At 33.6% G+C, this 18,276-nt stretch overlaps 1 protein-coding gene across 2 annotated transcripts; it reads left to right on the plus strand.

Moving 5' to 3' along the window:
* The first annotated feature begins 5,684 nt into the window (after window positions 1-5,684).
* LOC128239934 (heat shock 70 kDa protein 12A-like) lies at window positions 5,685-17,288 on the plus strand. 2 transcript variants are annotated; one of them, XM_052956389.1, is made up of 10 exons: window positions 5,685-5,849; window positions 6,128-6,228; window positions 7,098-7,199; window positions 7,784-7,885; window positions 8,564-8,782; window positions 9,700-9,847; window positions 10,853-10,968; window positions 14,557-15,001; window positions 15,208-15,270; window positions 16,334-17,288. In XM_052956389.1, exons 2-10 carry the CDS (start codon window positions 6,139-6,141, stop codon window positions 16,759-16,761), a joined length of 1,713 nt encoding a protein of 570 aa, XP_052812349.1. In that variant the 5' UTR covers window positions 5,685-5,849; window positions 6,128-6,138; the 3' UTR covers window positions 16,762-17,288. The 2 variants fall into 2 exon arrangements, with proteins under 2 accessions (XP_052812349.1, XP_052812350.1); XM_052956390.1 differs by having other exon boundaries at window positions 6,131-6,228.
* Window positions 17,289-18,276: the final 988 nt, after the last annotated feature.

Genomic DNA, 18,276 nt, shown 5'->3' on the forward strand with positions numbered 1-18,276 from the left:
TGCAACGAATACTTATAAATAAGTAATTAACAAAAAGTTACGAAGAATTTACTTTGGGTATTTGGATGCTTGGAATTATGATAAAGAGTTATTCGTCTGGTTATATAATAAACACAGACACCGTTTAATGACACTTACACACAGTTAATTGCCCAAAGGATCCCAGTGTGCAGCATCCAATAACGACCAAAACAACCAACTGTACCTGAGGACAGAAATGATGGTAAAGAAATGTCCAAAATGACTTAATATTGCATCGATAAATTGTAGAAGCAGCAGCGGCAGCAACACTTATAACAATACCAATTAGGCTTCCTGTTTTAAAGGGTCTGTTTAGAAACATTTTTCTAAGTGGCCTAAATCAAATACAAGCTATTGAATTGAAGGAATGCATCAATTGTTTAGTACTCTGTGAATGTTTCAGAAATGTGTTTCATCTGTATGAAACAACAATAAACAGTTCAGGTCTCAAATTACTTGAAGCTCTTTCATCTAATCAGAAAATGAAAGTCACCCTCAATAAATTGTGGTGAAAAAAACATGGTTCATTATTTTGCAGTCTATTTTGAGCTTACTTTCTACTTTCAATAATTATGTTGTATGCTGATTGACGAAATAAGTATAAGTATTTCCCATTTATCTTGTTATGTTAACTATTCGGCCAAAATGCATGTACTATGCATATTCAAGAATAGAACATTCTGTTTCTCTCTGTTGGTTATATCAGCACTGATGAATAGTTTGTAGTACATGTTATGTATCATTCCGAATAAGGAATACCATTTCAAATGATCCAATATCTACCTTGTCCATTATTCAACTTTATCCAAAACAATTTTGTTTTAAATCACAGTAGAAAAATTTAAAATGAATTCGGTAGCGAACTGATTTATAAGTGATACGAAATGTTTTGGAATTGTAATCGCCTACTTTGCTTCTTCAAAAATTAACCGAAATCCTTTATCACTATCATAAGCAAGAATTTATCATTTACAAAACAAAACGAATTAAAGGCGCATTAGGTATGAAACATTCATAGATGTTTTGAAAAAAAACTAAACGATAGGATGGTTAGACATGGAAATAAAGGCATGAATATTCAAATACAATTTGAGACCAAAAATATAAAAAAAAATCATGATATAATCGAATTCGGGTCCTTTAGGCAACGGGATATGATCCATCGCGCAACAAGCGGAAGATTTACGTAATGTGGTTTCATGCATTTACACATAATTCATTATTGCGGCACTGAAATGATAGTTGTAAACGTTTAAAATAGGTGAGTCGAACCTACTAAAAGCATACTTTTGGGTCGAAACTGTTCAATAGAAGGTAGAATCGTATAGGCATAAATTTATTGATCATTTCTTCCCTTATGTATGAATATAAACAATAATTTTGCTCAACAGAGACCGTCCCTTTAAATTACGCGTTATAAGATAGGGCTCGATTACATGTGTTAACAACTTCAGTAGTGCAGTTAAAAACATGTTGTATTTGTCTTCCCTTTACCTTCGAAGCAAAGTATTTAATCTCAACCTTTATTTTATAAACTTGAATAACGCGGAGCATCTTGAATATTTGAATCTGATTATTTACATGTCTTACAGTGAAATATAACTCTGCTTTAAGCCTTTTTGGTGACGCTTAATCAATTATTTCACCTTTATTACAAATCGTAAATTAAACTGGGACAAAGGGGGAAGTGAACTACAATTTCGATAAAGACATCTGGTCCATCAATAGATAAACACATTTATCGGTACAATCCAACCCATGTTTCATAAGACAATATTAGACGAAGAATTCAAAAGGTGAATACCAGAATCTCCAACATCACATTTGAACTTGTTGATCACAATTGTATAAAAACAAAGTCATGTTAAGATACATTTTCCTTGTTTACCATAACGAGCATTATTAAACATAAATTTCCTGCATAATATATGGATTGATTAACTAAATATCCTCATTTTCTGTGTATTTTAGCGCAACAATAATGATGTAATTGAATGGATTATGGTTCTTTAACCTCTTCATCACTTCCAAAACATGTATATCTCACAAAAAAACATGACAAATGCGGTGACATTGTGAACAAAAGAACATTACCTTTGAAACATTCAGTTGGTCCGGTTGGTTGAGCGGGCGATCTGCTGAAAAAGAAATATTTAGAGATAAAAGTGCACAGTTTTAGAAGGATTGATCTGAAAATGAGGAAATGTCCCATATTGTTTGAATACAAGCATGTTTGTTAAAATTGACGCATACGTACCGATTAGGGATGGTTCATTAATATAGAAAAACTACAAAAACAAGTCCGGCAGTCGAAAGCTTACCCATAAACCCCGTTTAAAGGCACACGACTAAAGTCAGAAGCGCAGAACAACAACACAAACAAACAACACAGGTCTAATAGAATAAATTAAACAAGGGGTGAATATCAGGGAATGTAAGGTACCGCCTTGGAACGGTCTGCTAGATATTAATTTAATATGGGTTTAAACTAGTGCATGTGATCAACCTCACACATATTTTAAAATAATATGGCCCATTAAACTTACAAAAAAAAGTTTCCCTTTTAAGTTCATGGCTTTCTCAATAAACATCAAGTATTTCCTTTTTAGTGGATATTGCATCTCGACTTCCGCCGAGGGACCTCAGAAGCATGGATGAAACCAAAAGTAGTCATCGCCGCGATAAGAAGGGTAAAACACTTCCCAGATACTAGTGTTTCCGTTTAAAAATTTTACACAAACTTGCAACCCGGTTTTTTTGTCTCATAGGTAGTTTGTGATTTATTTCTTTTTTGTGACATGTCAGAGGGATACCATCTTTGAGAGAGTATATCAATTGATTTGGATGAATAAATTACATTTAAAGTGGCCCCGTGCTCACTGTTGAGTTTAGAGTTGTAGCCATTTTAAATTTGTCTATCAACAAGACGGACTCGAGAGTGACTTGCTAATGTTTCGAAACAATCCGTCTAAAATGAATTCGTATAGACATAATAATAATTAATAATTACATAATTACTGTAAGCAACGTATGCATCTATTCTGAGTAAGACTAAGGTAGAAAGGACAACTAGTTGTTTATAAAGACATAATATATCCTTTCATCGTTAAATGGGCAGTATATAGTGAGCAGATATCTCGTTCAATGTTTGTTTCAGCATATACATATTGAACTGAACTGATTAAACGCTCATTGAAAGTTTAAGAATATCTGACTACCTGACTTGTTATCGTAGATTCAAGTGTATTATCAGGGGCGAACGTAGGTTTTAACCATTTACCAATACCTGTATCTCCGAGTTAATACACAGTTAAAGGGACTTCAAACTTAATAAAATAGATATTAATTAACAATCTTAAAATTCAGATTAACGTAGACATTTCTTAGATTTTATCAATTGTCTATAATGTAAAAAAATATAATTGAAAAAAGACAAAAAAGGTAATTTTAACATTAAAACTTCGTTTGCTTAATAAATACAATTAATAAACCTATAATTGTTTGTTTGCTATATTATTAGGTTATTAAATGGTATGACTAGTTAGTAACTAAGGAAAAAAATAATTAGGAATGAACTTAAGATGCTTTATGAATATCAGCACAGGTTTCTTTCTTTATATATTTAGCTTTTCATTTTCTTTTTATGCGACCACCGGGACAATCATGTCGGCTTTAAAAAGGCACAATTTATATCGAGAGGATATATTTATCGATATATATTAGAGGTGCAAACGAATGGCAAAATTGATATTCGAATATTCGGTAATTCTTTCGATCGAATATTTGATTACCAAAATACGTATTTTAGAAGATGTAGTAAACTACTATTGGACTCAGGTATTGTACAACCAGAGAGGCAATATATCCTAAAATCCATTTCAAAGCACAAAATTGTATCTAAACATGAAAACAGTTTAAATCACATATATGCAACAATAGTATTGTAGCACATGGCAATCAAGTCATCACATCGATTTGCGTTATGTTGCACAGTTTTTGCAGCGAAGACAACATATTTGTGTTAAAGCCGATCCCTAGCTAGTTATTGTAAAAGTAGGGGGACTTTTTATAATACCCGGCGATATGTCCCTAAATGACACATAACGCGTGCCTAGTCATCACATTCACACCTCTGGCATTAGGGGCCAATCGTTGTAAAAACAAGACAAACGTACTTTATTAACAACTACAGTGATGTAGGCAAAATGTGTTTGTATTCTCTTTGTTGATTTTTTTCTAATATTCGAATACCGATTTTGACATTCGAATACCAAACGTTTGATCGAATATTCGAATATTCGTTTGCATGCCTGAATTATATATTTATATATACACTTGTATATTTTTATTTGTTACGTTCCGTATCAAAACGCAGTGCTAATTACCCTTTCATTGTAGTATAACTGGTTATAGCACTTAAAATGCACATGTTTTATAATAAATACCATTTAATTGATACACTGTTTGTTTTATGGTATCATTTTAACATCGCGCAATGATAACAGTGATGTGACGTAAGCAGAATGGAAAACGGCAGTATTGCATTGGAGTAGAATACGGACAGCCGTATTTTGCGATAGGCTTTGCGTTTGGATTTATGATAGGTTTCCTAATTAAACAGAAATAAGCCTGTAAAAATAATTTGTTTTAAGTATGGTGCCCCAGTTGAAAAGGCGCCAGTTGAAAAATACTATTTTATTTGTACACACATGACATGTATTTTTCCTTTGATTATTAAATTCATTTAGCATAAACGTATAGTGTGCCGCTTTAAATCTACCTGGTGTACCTGATAAAAATATACGATACCTTTCTGTGCCCCTTTAAATCTACCTGGTGTACCTGATAAAGATATACGATACCTTTCTGTGCCCCTTTAAATCTACCTGGTGTACCTGATAAAGATGTACGATACCTTCCTGTGCCCCTTTAAATCTACCTGGTGTACCTGAGAAAGATATACGATACCTTCCTGTGCCCCTTTGAATCTAACTGGTGTACCTGATAAATATATACGATACCTTTCTGTGCCCCTTTAAATCTACCTGGTGTACCTGATAAAGATATACGATACCTTTCTGTGCCCCTTTAAATCTACCTGGTGTACCTGATAAAGATATACGATACCTTTCTGTGCCCCTTAAATCTACCTGGTGTACCTGATAAATATATACGATACCTTCCTGTGCCCCTTTAAATCCACCTGGTGTACCCGATAAAGATATACGATACCTTTCTGTGCCCCTTTAAATCTACCTGGTGTACCTGATAAAGATATACGATACCTTTCTGTGCCCCTTTAAATATACCTGGTGTACCTAATAAAGATATACGATACCTTCCTGTGCCCCTTTAAATCTACCTGGTGTACCTGATAAAGATGTACGATACCTTTCTGTGCCCCTTTAAATCTACCTGGTGTACCTAAAAAATATATACGATACCTTCCTGTGCCCCTTTAAATCTACCTGGTGTACCTGATAAAGATGTACGATACCTTCCTGTGCCCCTTTAAATCTACCTGGTGTACCTGATAAATATATACGATACCTTCCTGTGCCCCTTTAAATCTACCTGGTGTACCTGATAAGTATATACAATATATTCATGTTTATCATATACTGGGACAGTGATTTAACTTCCTCTTTCGTTTTCATAAAATGTTCATTTAACATGTCCATACGTCTGATAGAATATTTTGACTTATAAAGTTGTATAAGTATTATAAATAAATTAACTTAAGAAAGATGATATAAAGTTTTTGTTTTATTGGTATTTGTGAGGATGTAGGAATACTTACAAACCATTCTATCGACATTGTGCTCTTTGTAAGTATTTAGATCGGCTAGATTGCGATCAATAGTTTTCCTTTTGTAAATCAATGTGAATAACATTTGCGATTGTTTTATTTGCATATTCACTTTGTTTGCATGATTGAGTTACATAAAAAGTGTCTATTCTCCAGTAATGAAGTGATTGATATCATGGAATCATTCTTATTATGTTAAGCCCATTCTACATATTTAAAAGCTAAGTACGATATGCGTAAACATAAATGTGAGGACATTTAATATCAATATTTTATCAGATTGTTTTATTTTCGCAGCAGAAAGCGGAATGCCGCGTGACAAGCACATGGTTGTTGCAGCCATAGACTTTGGTTCAACGTATTCTGGGTACGCTTTTCAATTCCGGGGATCCGATAAGGTAAGTTCGTATCAATGAACTGCATCTGGCAATGGTGAAAAAATTAAACATATTTGAATTGCTTTTATTATTTAAAATGGAACTTTGTAGCTTTTAAATAACAGAACATTGGTTGTTTTTTTAGACTGAAGTTTTGAATTGTTAAGCGTTGTTTAAAATGACACTCTTATTCAAAATTAATATATACACATGTATAAAAAACATATATTTTGACTGATAAACCTCCAACTACTTACAAAATAATGTATTTATCGAAAATAGTAATTACTGATATTTGAAACCGTGAATTTGATAGCAGAAAGCACAAAAATATTAAATGATTGGCGAATGCTAAAATATTGTTGTCTGGTATAGTCTCATAAGATAGATGATGTTTATGCTTATATCTTTCAAAATCAACTCCTTCATAAGAACCACTGTATTTGACATTTGTTCATCGTTTTGGGGGGTATTTAAACAATATTATTAATTATGGTAATCTTATTTGGGAGCAAGAGTGCATCTTTAAGCAGTGTTATTTGTGAACATCAATTTCTTTTATTTAATACAGTGAATCAGTTATGTGTATATGAATATTAGACTACTGATAACACTATTTGGCGAATCACAGTTTCAATAATTATTTGTGCATAGTTTACTTCATATTCAACTTCCAATGACGACTTAGACTTTATTACAACCTTTCATTCATTTATATGCAGTCACCAATCCATACTAGTTTGGTTTCAGGTCCCCCCCTAACAACACCTGAGCACGTTCTGGCGCAACCAGAATTACAGCAATAGTTTACGTAAAGTTATTCACAGTCGATGTATAATAAATATAGTTTAGCCTCAACGAACCCTTAAAAGCCGAAATCATAATTTCAGATATGTACAGTTTCAAGTTTTCATGGGTCCACAGTTACATACAAAACCCCGACCGTCATCCTCTTTGACAAGGATAAGAACTTCAACTCATTCGGATATCAGGTTTTGTTGGGTATTATTCAAAACAAATTAGAGTTCATGTGGTTTAGTATATATTATATTTCTCCATTTTTGTTTAAATGCAATTAATTTCATTGCAATTTCATTGTTCGTGAAACAGTTCTAATAAGAGCATTTCAATTGAATTTTATATCTTCCAAAATTTATACTTCCTGAATTCGTTTTTGTTTATGGTTCAAAAAGGCAAACGTGTGACAAGACTATGATTAGTTTGAGCTGTTAACATGTTTGTCACTACCCAATCAACAATAACTTGTGACAGGAGAATCAATTCCACTAAAAGTAATGCGTAATTTGAACTTAACTGTCGCCATTTGTGTCGTCCCTTCCCAGTAACACGCATCAACAAGCTGGCATTTTAGGTTAAATGATATTGTAGCAGCGTCGAATGACATAACCCAATTGCTTTTGAAAACATATACCTGACCCTTTTCATTTTAACTGTCCTGCAGTGACGAAGAAAAAAACACGCTTTATCTACATCAGCATTATGATACTTACCATTTACAATTTGTTGCCTTGCAGACAATGATATTTAACTGTTCTTGCTTATTTGTGCACTATAGGCAGAAAACAAGTATGCAGAACTTGCTGAACTGGACAACCACGTTGGGTGGCGAAATTTCCGTTGCTTTAAAATGGAACTGTATAGAAGTAAAGAACAGAGGGTATGTTTATGATATTAGAAAGAACATATGCCAACAAATAGATATGACGTCGCACCCGCGGTATAATAAAAATGCATTTAACTGAACTATATCGAATGAAGCTTAAATCTCGTTTAAGGATGTTGAAGTTGAATTATGGTTCACTATATATTCATCATTACCGGGTGGTTTATTTCGATTGTAATTTTGTAAAATGCAAATATAGTGTCAGTTTATGACATTTCTACCCCTCCGAACATATTATTTGTGAATGGGGTAAGTATTGAATTAAATGATCTTCAATGTAAAATTAGAACATTCATAGTTTTGAGGTAAAACACTATTATCTATAATGGTAAGAATTTTTCCTTAAAAGGCATGTCTCTTTCATGGTAAAGTAACGCACATCAATATTTTGTGTATTATCAGAGTGTTGCTAAACCTGTCATGTACTCTTTATGTTTAAGCGGACACTAATTGTTGTTCCAAAATTAAAATATGTTTTCAGTGTTTTTGGTTATTAAATAACAGAAATTATACTTTAAAAGTTTAGCAGAGAACACTGTTAGTTTGTATTTCTAATTTAAGGTACTCGGTGAGATATAATCGTAACATTATTTGTAGCTAGGGCTTCACTCTCGCATGATATAAAACAAAAGGGATTCATAAGTTATATAAATATAGAATATCAACTTGCAGAAGCTGCGTGTAACATCAAAGTTGAAGGATGACCAGGGACAGACAATGGACATAATTGATGTGTTTGGAGGCGCCATCAAATTCCTAAGAGAGGAGCTTCTGGAAACTCTCTTAGCAAATGCCCCACGTTTTGAAGAAAATGACATCAAATGGTTGATAACTGTTCCCGCAATCTGGGAAGATGCAGCGAAACAAATAATGGTTCTTGCAGCTGAAAAGGTTTGTAGTCAAAGCATTTAGTTCAAAACGATGCAGATAATAACACACTGCAGCATCATCACATAATAAATAAATTAAAGAAAACCTGTAAGTATGGGTGAGCAAAAAATGCCTTCAAATGGTGTAGTATAATTCGGTTAAAACATATTACAAACTGAATGCGGGATAAAAAAAGTCATGGCATAGGCCTTACCATTATTCTTGCTTCTTTCAAAATCATGCAAAATACGTAACTGTATCAAATTGATATTGGTTAATTCTTATGTTTCTATACTGTTTCCATGTAATAATATTTAACGTGTCGGCTCTTGTGTTACATATGGAAATACATGTTGTCTTAAAAAATATATTGAACTAAAGATTGTGTCCTGTAAATATGTAACAGGTGTCAATATTAAAATACATTCTTTACAAGTTCTTATTTCAATACCAACATTCAATGCAGTATAAACATGTCTGTATGTAAAGTTTAATATATACTTAACGATAGACACATACAAAAAAACCCACAAACAAATCACACACGCATCAAAAAGCTCATACAATGAACGAATTACCACCTTGAAACGGTAAATGAAACACGAGTTATTGAACACGAGTTTATGCCATGCGCTATTATAATTGAGTGTTATAGTCGTTAGTAATAGTTAGATGACATAGGGTGAATTCTTAATGATCAAGAGAGACTAGTGAGCGTAGAGTTCATGTTATCTTACTGACTTAGAGTTCAACCTCATTGGCTGATAAATTGCCGACGCAAAATTGGACTCAGTGAGTGTAAATCGGATGATTCGCAGTACCTTCAAACACGCGCGAAAGTTTAAATTCTTAATGATTAAGTATTCACCTTATTGGTTGCCTATCTGCTATCATATTACTAAAAAGTTGTATTTTAAGACATTATAAACATATTTAAGGCTGGGATAGCACGTGAAAACCTTCAGCTTGTCTATGAACCAGAGGCGGCCGCTATCTTTTGCAAGAACGAGTATTCGACAGCAGTTGATTCTCGACAAAAGGACATCTTTAAACCTGGCAGCAACTTTATTCTCGTAGATCTTGGAGGTATGCTTAACTTACACATTCAGAAGAGACCAACTGTAGAATTTAATAGTCATATTCCATTTTAAGTTATTTGCATCTGTTTAATTTGCTACATAATTTATCTGAAGCAGTCTTATTACCTTCACACAGCTGTTACTTCTTTTTCAGTTATTAAATAAAGTTAAGTAATCGAATGTTAACACAATATTGCATAAATACGTGTTTTGTTAACAAGAAATGTTCATAAAGATGAAATCCAGTTATTTTCATACGCGGCTGCCGAGATCTTCTCTGTCCGTCAAAAGAGATCACAGTGTAGACGATGGACTTATACATCGTTATTCTCTTTATTCGGTCACACATTTGATTTATTCCTGATACCATAATATGGCAGTTCGGCCATTTGTTTTTAAGTGCGTTCCATTGTAATTACAATTAACTACAGCTTTGATGAATTGATCACGTGAGTATATGTAGATCACTGGATGCAGTTAACCGCTAGAACGCTTTATAGTAATATGCTTCCTGAAAACAACGTGTCCTTGTGACTAAAGCTCGGTGCGAGTGTCTTTTTCATTAATATGATAAACAAAAACAGTTGTTTGAATGATGACAACTTTAGCTGTACTGATGGCAAAATCCGTTTTACGAGAGTTTAATGAATTTTCTATATTTCTTTATATATCGCCAATATCTAATGGTAACATCCGTCAAAGTTATTGCCCGAATTTCCTGATATATCTTGAGCGTAACAGGTATAAATATTAAACTTTATTAAGCCAAATTTCTTCCGTAAGCTATTTGTTATACCATAAACATGAAATATTGTTATTTCAAAAGATTTAAAACTCTTTAAAAGGTGAAAAGTACTAACTGTAAACCGAAACCAACAAAGCCACCACAGCTGGATCCTATTATAAATGGCTTTAGATTGTTGGAGTGACTCTATGATAGAAACTATATTAACTTTTAACATTTAAAAGGTTCGTAATTGTCTGACCAGTGTTTTGTTTCGTATTGCTTAAGGAGGCACAGTTGACATCACTGCACACAAGGTAAATGATGATGGGACTTTGGATGCCCTTGTTCCGCCATCAGGAGGCCCTTGGGGAGGACACAACGTCAATAAAAAGTTATTTGAGGTACAATATACCGCCCTATTCGATTTGTATGTGAAGCAGTATGGCTTTCCCTGACAATTTATTTTATTCAACTGATACCGAACCTTTACATTACATGCTACCTGTTTTATTGTTAGGCTCTAGGCTGCTAGGCCTGCAGACTATTATAACCGTTTATCGGAATCTACCTTCGGCAAAGAGTCATAACATTTTAACAATTGATGAATTAATGCGCGCACGGGCGTTTCAACCCAAGCGCTGTTAGAACTGCCATGGTCAACAACTTTAGTTACATATCAATCTGCTCTTATAATTACGTAGCGCGTTTTTTATGAGTAGCCTGCTAAGGTAGCGCTATAATGAGTATATGTAATATGAAGTGTACGAATATGCTGCATAACGTAGTTACGCTGTTAAAATCATGGAAATAATTTCAGAATAGTTTCAAAATGAACGCGCACTGAATCAAAATAAATCCAATCAATAAATAATATCGGTGTTTACATTCTGAAATACTCGCGGGGATCTAAAACTATCGGTTAAAGAAGAAAGCTAGGTCGTCGGTTTCGGACAATTTTATTCCCCGGAAACTTATCCTGAAACTCAGAAGAAAATGGGAGGGGGGAAATTGATCGAATTGAAGATTTGAACATTTTTCAAAATTATATCAAAGCAAAACCTTTTAAATGAAAATAAATTATTTGATTTTTTTCCAATAGTCAGGTTTTTTATGATTGCTTTACATTCATAAGTACAGTTTTATCACTTGATTTATTTGTGTAAGTAAATACTAACAATCTTTACTAAATGCAAGTTAAACATATTTACACATTTACAATTAAAATAAAAGCACTTAAAACGTTGACGTTCTTTCAGCCTGCTACGTTATTTGAGTATATTTACACCTCAACTTCCGTTCCTGAAATGAACTGCCTTTCGGCAATTGCGTTCATCAATCGATGAACGCAACATCTTCGGATATGTTCGGATCGTAATTCATTGCATAACAATATAAATGAATGCTATTGATCTTGTTATTGGTTGTACTGTGTCTGCAGGTCCCGTAAAATATAGATCAACATTTTTAAAAGTGTTAGTTTATTACATTTATATCGGTACCAGAAGTGTTTCAATTTTACGTTTTAAAGTGATTTCAAGTGGTTGATTTTTTCCCGCGTTATTGTGACGTCATTTGAAAAAAAAGTTTCCGGTTATAGTCGGGTCGTTCTATTTACAGAATGGGTAAGAACGGATTACTGAAAGGTTTTCTTAAATGAAATGAAGTATTTTTTTAACAATTCTTGAATGAAATAATGAACTAGTGGTGTAAATATAAGGAATGAATTGCGGGGTTGATGTCATTATCGGGGATATGAACGAAATTGGGTTGGTCAAAGTACGCGTGGAGTCCTTCGGGCTCCACACACATTGACCAACCCAATTGCGTTCATACCCCGATAATGACATCAACCCCGCAATTCATTCCTTAAATAGTCATGTTATGAACAACACGAATGGAAAGTATTTGAAAATGTATCAGTTTGTCTAAGTAATTTCAAATCAGAGTCTTGAGCATGATGCATATGTATATTAATAAACAAATGATATAAATCTGTTCATTTTGAGTGACAAAGGTTGGGGACTATATTAATATACATCATTACTTAAAGGGAATACACAGTATGTGGGTGATACTATCAAAGTAAGTTTGTGGCAGGATTCTGTCATTGTAGAAAGAGACCTTAAACAAAGACTTTATCAACATGTCAATTTGTTGGATGCACACGGTGAAGCGAGCATACCCTGGTAATAAATCAAATACGATTCATCTTTGTAGACGCTTTATCCATGGCAGTGCATTGTTTATGCAATCAAGGTTCTAGATAAGGTTTAATATTAATTTGGTTTCACTCTATACTTGTGTCATGTTTTGGGGTATTCCACAAAATTAACAGAATTTGTGAAGAATTTATGAGCACTGTCTTTAGATGTTGGTGTTAATTTGTTTTACAAACTTTATGACTATACTCACGAAACATAGCAGGCCGAAAGACTTTCAACCATTTGACATTTGATTTTATTGCTATAATTTGGATATGGCAAACTGAGTAACTTGACCTGAACGTACAGTGGTTTGCCCGTTTTGAGTATATCTTTTTATAACAATTGATGTTCTTCATCTCCTATTGATATCATTTTAAATTTTTAAATATTTATGTAAAACTTTAGAAACAAGCTCTGTAGCCGAAAGTTTAAACATTAACCCCGTTTAATGGTACAGGACAAAGACATAGAACACACAAAAAAACACAAACAAGAAGCATGGGACATGTTAAAGCAGCATGGATATGTATACACTGCTTTGACATTGACCCCTGACCTTTTCGAAAGTCGTAGCCTGCACAATAACTAGTCGACTTCCGTACATAATCCAATACCTAAAACCAAAGTATGATTCAGATAATCAATATCTAAATCAGCACACGGAAATATACATTCTGAAAAAAGCAACATCACATTTAGTTGTTTTATTACATGCTATAGAATAGGTTTATCTTAAAGAGTGCATTCAAGTGCTGAGAGGCCGGTATGAACAAACGTCTTGTATGATAAATGCCATCGCTGAATAAAGTTAAACATATGACAACAACAATAAAACATAATCACAAGCACGGCTTTGTTTACCCACACAAGTCTATGGGTCTTCGGGTCCGTAAGGGATTTGGATGTTGGTCTGAGCTCACTGCTTTTGTGTCTAGAGAGAATGTAAAACACATCCAAATGGTATACCCAAAAGTTGCCGCTAGCTTGAAATACTGTAGAAATGCAATAACTCCATCTAGAAACATCCACCCTAAAACTTGTAAAACGTTTGGTTTCCTCCGGTGTGAATATAAATATTGATGTGAAAAAAAAACCCAGTCCAAAACAGTTATCTTAATAGTCCAGCAAATAATACCCAACATGGCTTTGGTATAATATCGGTCTTTACGATTTCTTATTGGTTTGCAGCAAGTCATAATATGTTTTTGTTATCAAGACTGAGGTGTTCTTTGCCCTTAGCAAACAATCTTTGACTGATAAGTAGCCAATAAAATATAATTATAGGTTATACATTGTGCCGATTATATTTTTATGTTAATATCTAGGAATCAATTATATTATAATTCTGAGTAACAGATAAAATTGCGATAATGAATACAAGACGTTCAGGCCTCATGCATTTCGCTGATGATCTGAATTATATCTAATGCATGCTGGCTGGAGTACAGAGAATGAAGTTAAAAAATATTTCAATAAAAGTTGAATGCCACCCTATATTAAAAACAAATGTAAATTGAAAGTCGACACCTCTAATTCAAATAACTATTTTAACGTGTTTAGACCTTAAATGTTAGCGTCCTAAGAGGCGTATCATGAAATACTCCTACGGTGTGGTAGTATTTATTGTTTTATAAAAGCTTTGTGCTATATTTGAAAATATACGATTCGTTTTTGAATTTTCAACCACAAGTATCACTAGTGTTTTTTTTATAAATTATTTATAAATTAAATTTAAATCAATTTTATATTCGATACATTAATAATTGTGTCTGTATATTTCTTTAGCTTTTGGAAGACCTTTTCGGAGCCGAAGTATTTCGGAAATTTTCTGCTGAAGAAAAGGACGAACAACTTGAGCTTGAAAGATCGTTTGAAGTAAAGAAAAGACAGGATGGTCAGTTCAGTATCAAACTACCGGCACGACTAATCGAACTAGCTGGTGAAACAAAAATGAAAGAAATAAAACATTCCCAGAAAGTCTCATTCAGAAAAGACAAACTGTTTGTCAATGATACAGCAGTGCTGGGCATTTTCAAAGAAACAGTTGAACACACCATTGTTCATGTTAGCAAAATATTGCAAAAGGCAGATTTACAGAATGTATCAACTATTGTTTTAGTTGGGGGTTTTGCAGAGTCAAAAGTACTTCAACAGGAGTTTAAAAGTCGTTTCAATCCAAAACAGTATTTGCTTGTGATTCCTCAGGCTCCTGAACTTGCTGTTTTAAAAGGTAGACACTTACCTAATTGTATAACTAAAGTATGATTGAATATTGTATCCTGTCTATTTTAAAGAAACAGTACGTACCATTTCTCATTGTAAATTACACATGTGTTTCTGGTCTATAGTCTCAAGTAGAATACATTCGTATCTATGTTTTAAAGATGTTTGTTGTGGTAATATTTCGAACACTCTCCATTTAAACATTTTATCTAGGTGCAGCTTTGTATGGGCTGAACGAGTCTCTCATCCGCTCACACAGAATGCCGTATACTGTAGGTAAGCCACGTATTATAGTTTTACATCAGTGACAGGCTCGGCTATTTATGTGGCCATTCTAGGGATTGAGTCGGAGACTCCTTCTTATGAGTCCCAGTCTTTGAACTCAGGACTCCCTCATTGTCCTTATCCCACGCAAACTCGAAATTCATCCTTGAATTTCATAACACCAATGTTTAGGAATACACAATAAAAAGTGTCGTGTCACGGTCTCATTTTAAACGCCAAAATTCACAGTCTCCGGAAAGTATATTGCTAATCCATAATTAAAACCGGCACCCACTGCTTGCAAATCTGGCGCTATACTACTCACATGCTAACTGACCTTTAATAACCAGTCATGTGGCATCATATATTTTATGTTTATCAATATCGATATTCTGGTAACTGTTGATGGACGTATCGATATTCTAGTAATTATGTATTAGACTTTTTTCGGTGGCAATTTTGTATACACTGATCGGCATAGTGGCACTTAGAGAACTTCCGATATTCTGACAAGTACATATATTCTTATCGATATAATGGCAATTTAACATGCACGTACAAAAAAAACTGTTAGGTATGTTATCAGTATTATTTATTTATGAAGAGTATTTTGCAATTTCGTTCATAACCTCAAAGCAACATAAAGTACATATCGTGTATAATTACCGGTATGTACTTTAAATATATCAGCTTTAGCACCAAGAGGTGCCTCATTTAATGGGTTTTTCCGGAAGTTTTCATTGCATTATTAATGGTCATTTGAAACGCCGATAATGTTGAGCATGCTGGAGTTGTTTAAAAAAAACACTAAAGATATAAGCCATTCAGTCAAACATTTAATCGAATTCGGGTGTCAAGGTCATAAGGCAAGGCCGCAAAAGCAATGAAACAGGGGACACATGACTCGTCATGAAAAGCGTTATTTTCGTAATCAACACCAGAGCATTGCACTGCGAAATGTGAAGCTTTGCCGGTCCATTTAAATTTAAATGCATAATTGTTATGCGCAGAACTGTTTGATAATGTTAACTTTATTATACCATAGAAGGCTTTATTTATATACTTTTAAACACAGGGATCGACGCAGCTGTTGAGTTTGAAGAAGGGCGACACCCTGCAAAGCTAAGGCATTTCCAAAACGGCTCCTTCAAGTGCACCGGTATATTCAAAGTCTTCATTGAGAGAGGAACACAGATTCAACCGAACACGGCGTCCGCGGAGCACAAATTTCGTGCTCCAAATCCAGAAGAAGCTGTTATAGAACTTTATAAGTCAGATGGGGATGATATACCTACTTACACAGAAGACTGCAGACGGCTCGGGGAAGTAAAGCTCATCTTAATCGCTCCGACACAAGCCGACCAAACCAAAAAGGATGTTAGTACAAAAGGGAATCCAATGATAAATGTTCAAATGTATTTTGGTGACACGTTAGTCACTGTGAAAGCCGATGAGGTTGGAACGAATAACTCTGTTATCGCAGATATTAACTTTCTGTTATAAGGTAGCTACTGATAAATTACCATGTGCGTAGATTAGTGGATTCCTAGCTTAAATAAACTTGCTACAGGATATTTATAGCCTCCCCGTGACAATTACTGTATATTAACCATTAATGTGTATTGAACTTGTCATTATATTTGCGTACCCGTTGATAGAGATGGAAAGGTTTGAAAAGTTTGTAAATATTCAAAGAAGCATTTTCAAGCACACTGGATGCCAAAATTGAGTACCATTATAAGACAACTAAACCAGTATAATATTGATTGCATATACACCCGTAGGCCCTCTATTTGTATTCATGAACTCGATATTTAAACAATTCTATTTCGTTGGAACCAAAATGTATTTGTACGCCTTGTTACGCATTCGCTTCATAATCCTAATTGTTACCGTATTATCACCTTTGTCCATTGATTGTTGCATTACGATACAAAAGTTTCTTTCTTTGGAGAACATAATGTATAATGCAATTAATGCCCTGTCATATCCGCTTATAATGCAAATAAACTATACAATTATTACATAAAGCTCATACTGTTTCCATAATATGATGTTTGCTTTGTTTTGTCACTTGAATTGTTCTTTTAAAAGGCCACTTTGTTGGTTGTAGTCCCCTTTAGAACTGTTCAACTTTAAGTTAAGTCATACGTTCAACTCTAAATGCAGTTACTACGAGTGTCCGTCTATTTACACATCGGTTGCAAGTCCATATTGCTAAACAATCATTTGTGTATTTTTCCATTGCCTTTTTATATTGCGAAAAACTACATTTTTCCATTTTAATTGTAAACATATGTATTATAGTGCAGGAAATGCCCTGAAATTTCCGTTTATTAGGCAAATAATTTATGAAATTTTTAAATAAAATCGGCTTATTTACACATCAACGTGATTTCGGGCCTAAGTAGAACATTCTTTTTTTAAGTATTACTTTGTTAGTTGTAATTCCACTTTAATTCTATTCTACTTAAAGTTTACTTATACGCTCAAATCTTAAATCTGTTAAAAAGAGTTTCTTTCTACTAACGATATTGATAGCGTGTCTTTATATTTATACTTTATAACTCGATCGCATGCGAGCTTGAACGTAGTTTGAAATGTGATATTTTAAGTTTGTCAATATTCCGCAATAAGAATTTCATTATCAAAGGCTAATTGTAAAAGTATTAAGATTTAAAGAATTTAAGATTTCTATAACATGAATGCTATATCAGGAGACAAAATTGACAAATGAAAAAAAACATGAAGATCTCATACCAATTCGTTCCATTCGAAACAAAACGGTGATATCAATTTTGAATACGAACGGTAATATAATTTCAGTTGCTATATACTTTTGAACTACTTTTTCTAGCTAACGCTTATTTCACGACGAATATTTTAAACAGGATCTTGCCAAGGTAACACTGATATAAAAAATGATTTCGTTGAATAAAAACTTATTATGATGAATATTACTTACATACATCTGTAATTGGATATGAAAACGCTCTCTATTTCTGAGTGGAGAAATAT

Source organism: Mya arenaria, chromosome 7 (genome assembly GCF_026914265.1).
Source record: "Mya arenaria isolate MELC-2E11 chromosome 7, ASM2691426v1".
Taxonomy (NCBI): domain Eukaryota; kingdom Metazoa; phylum Mollusca; class Bivalvia; order Myida; family Myidae; genus Mya; species Mya arenaria.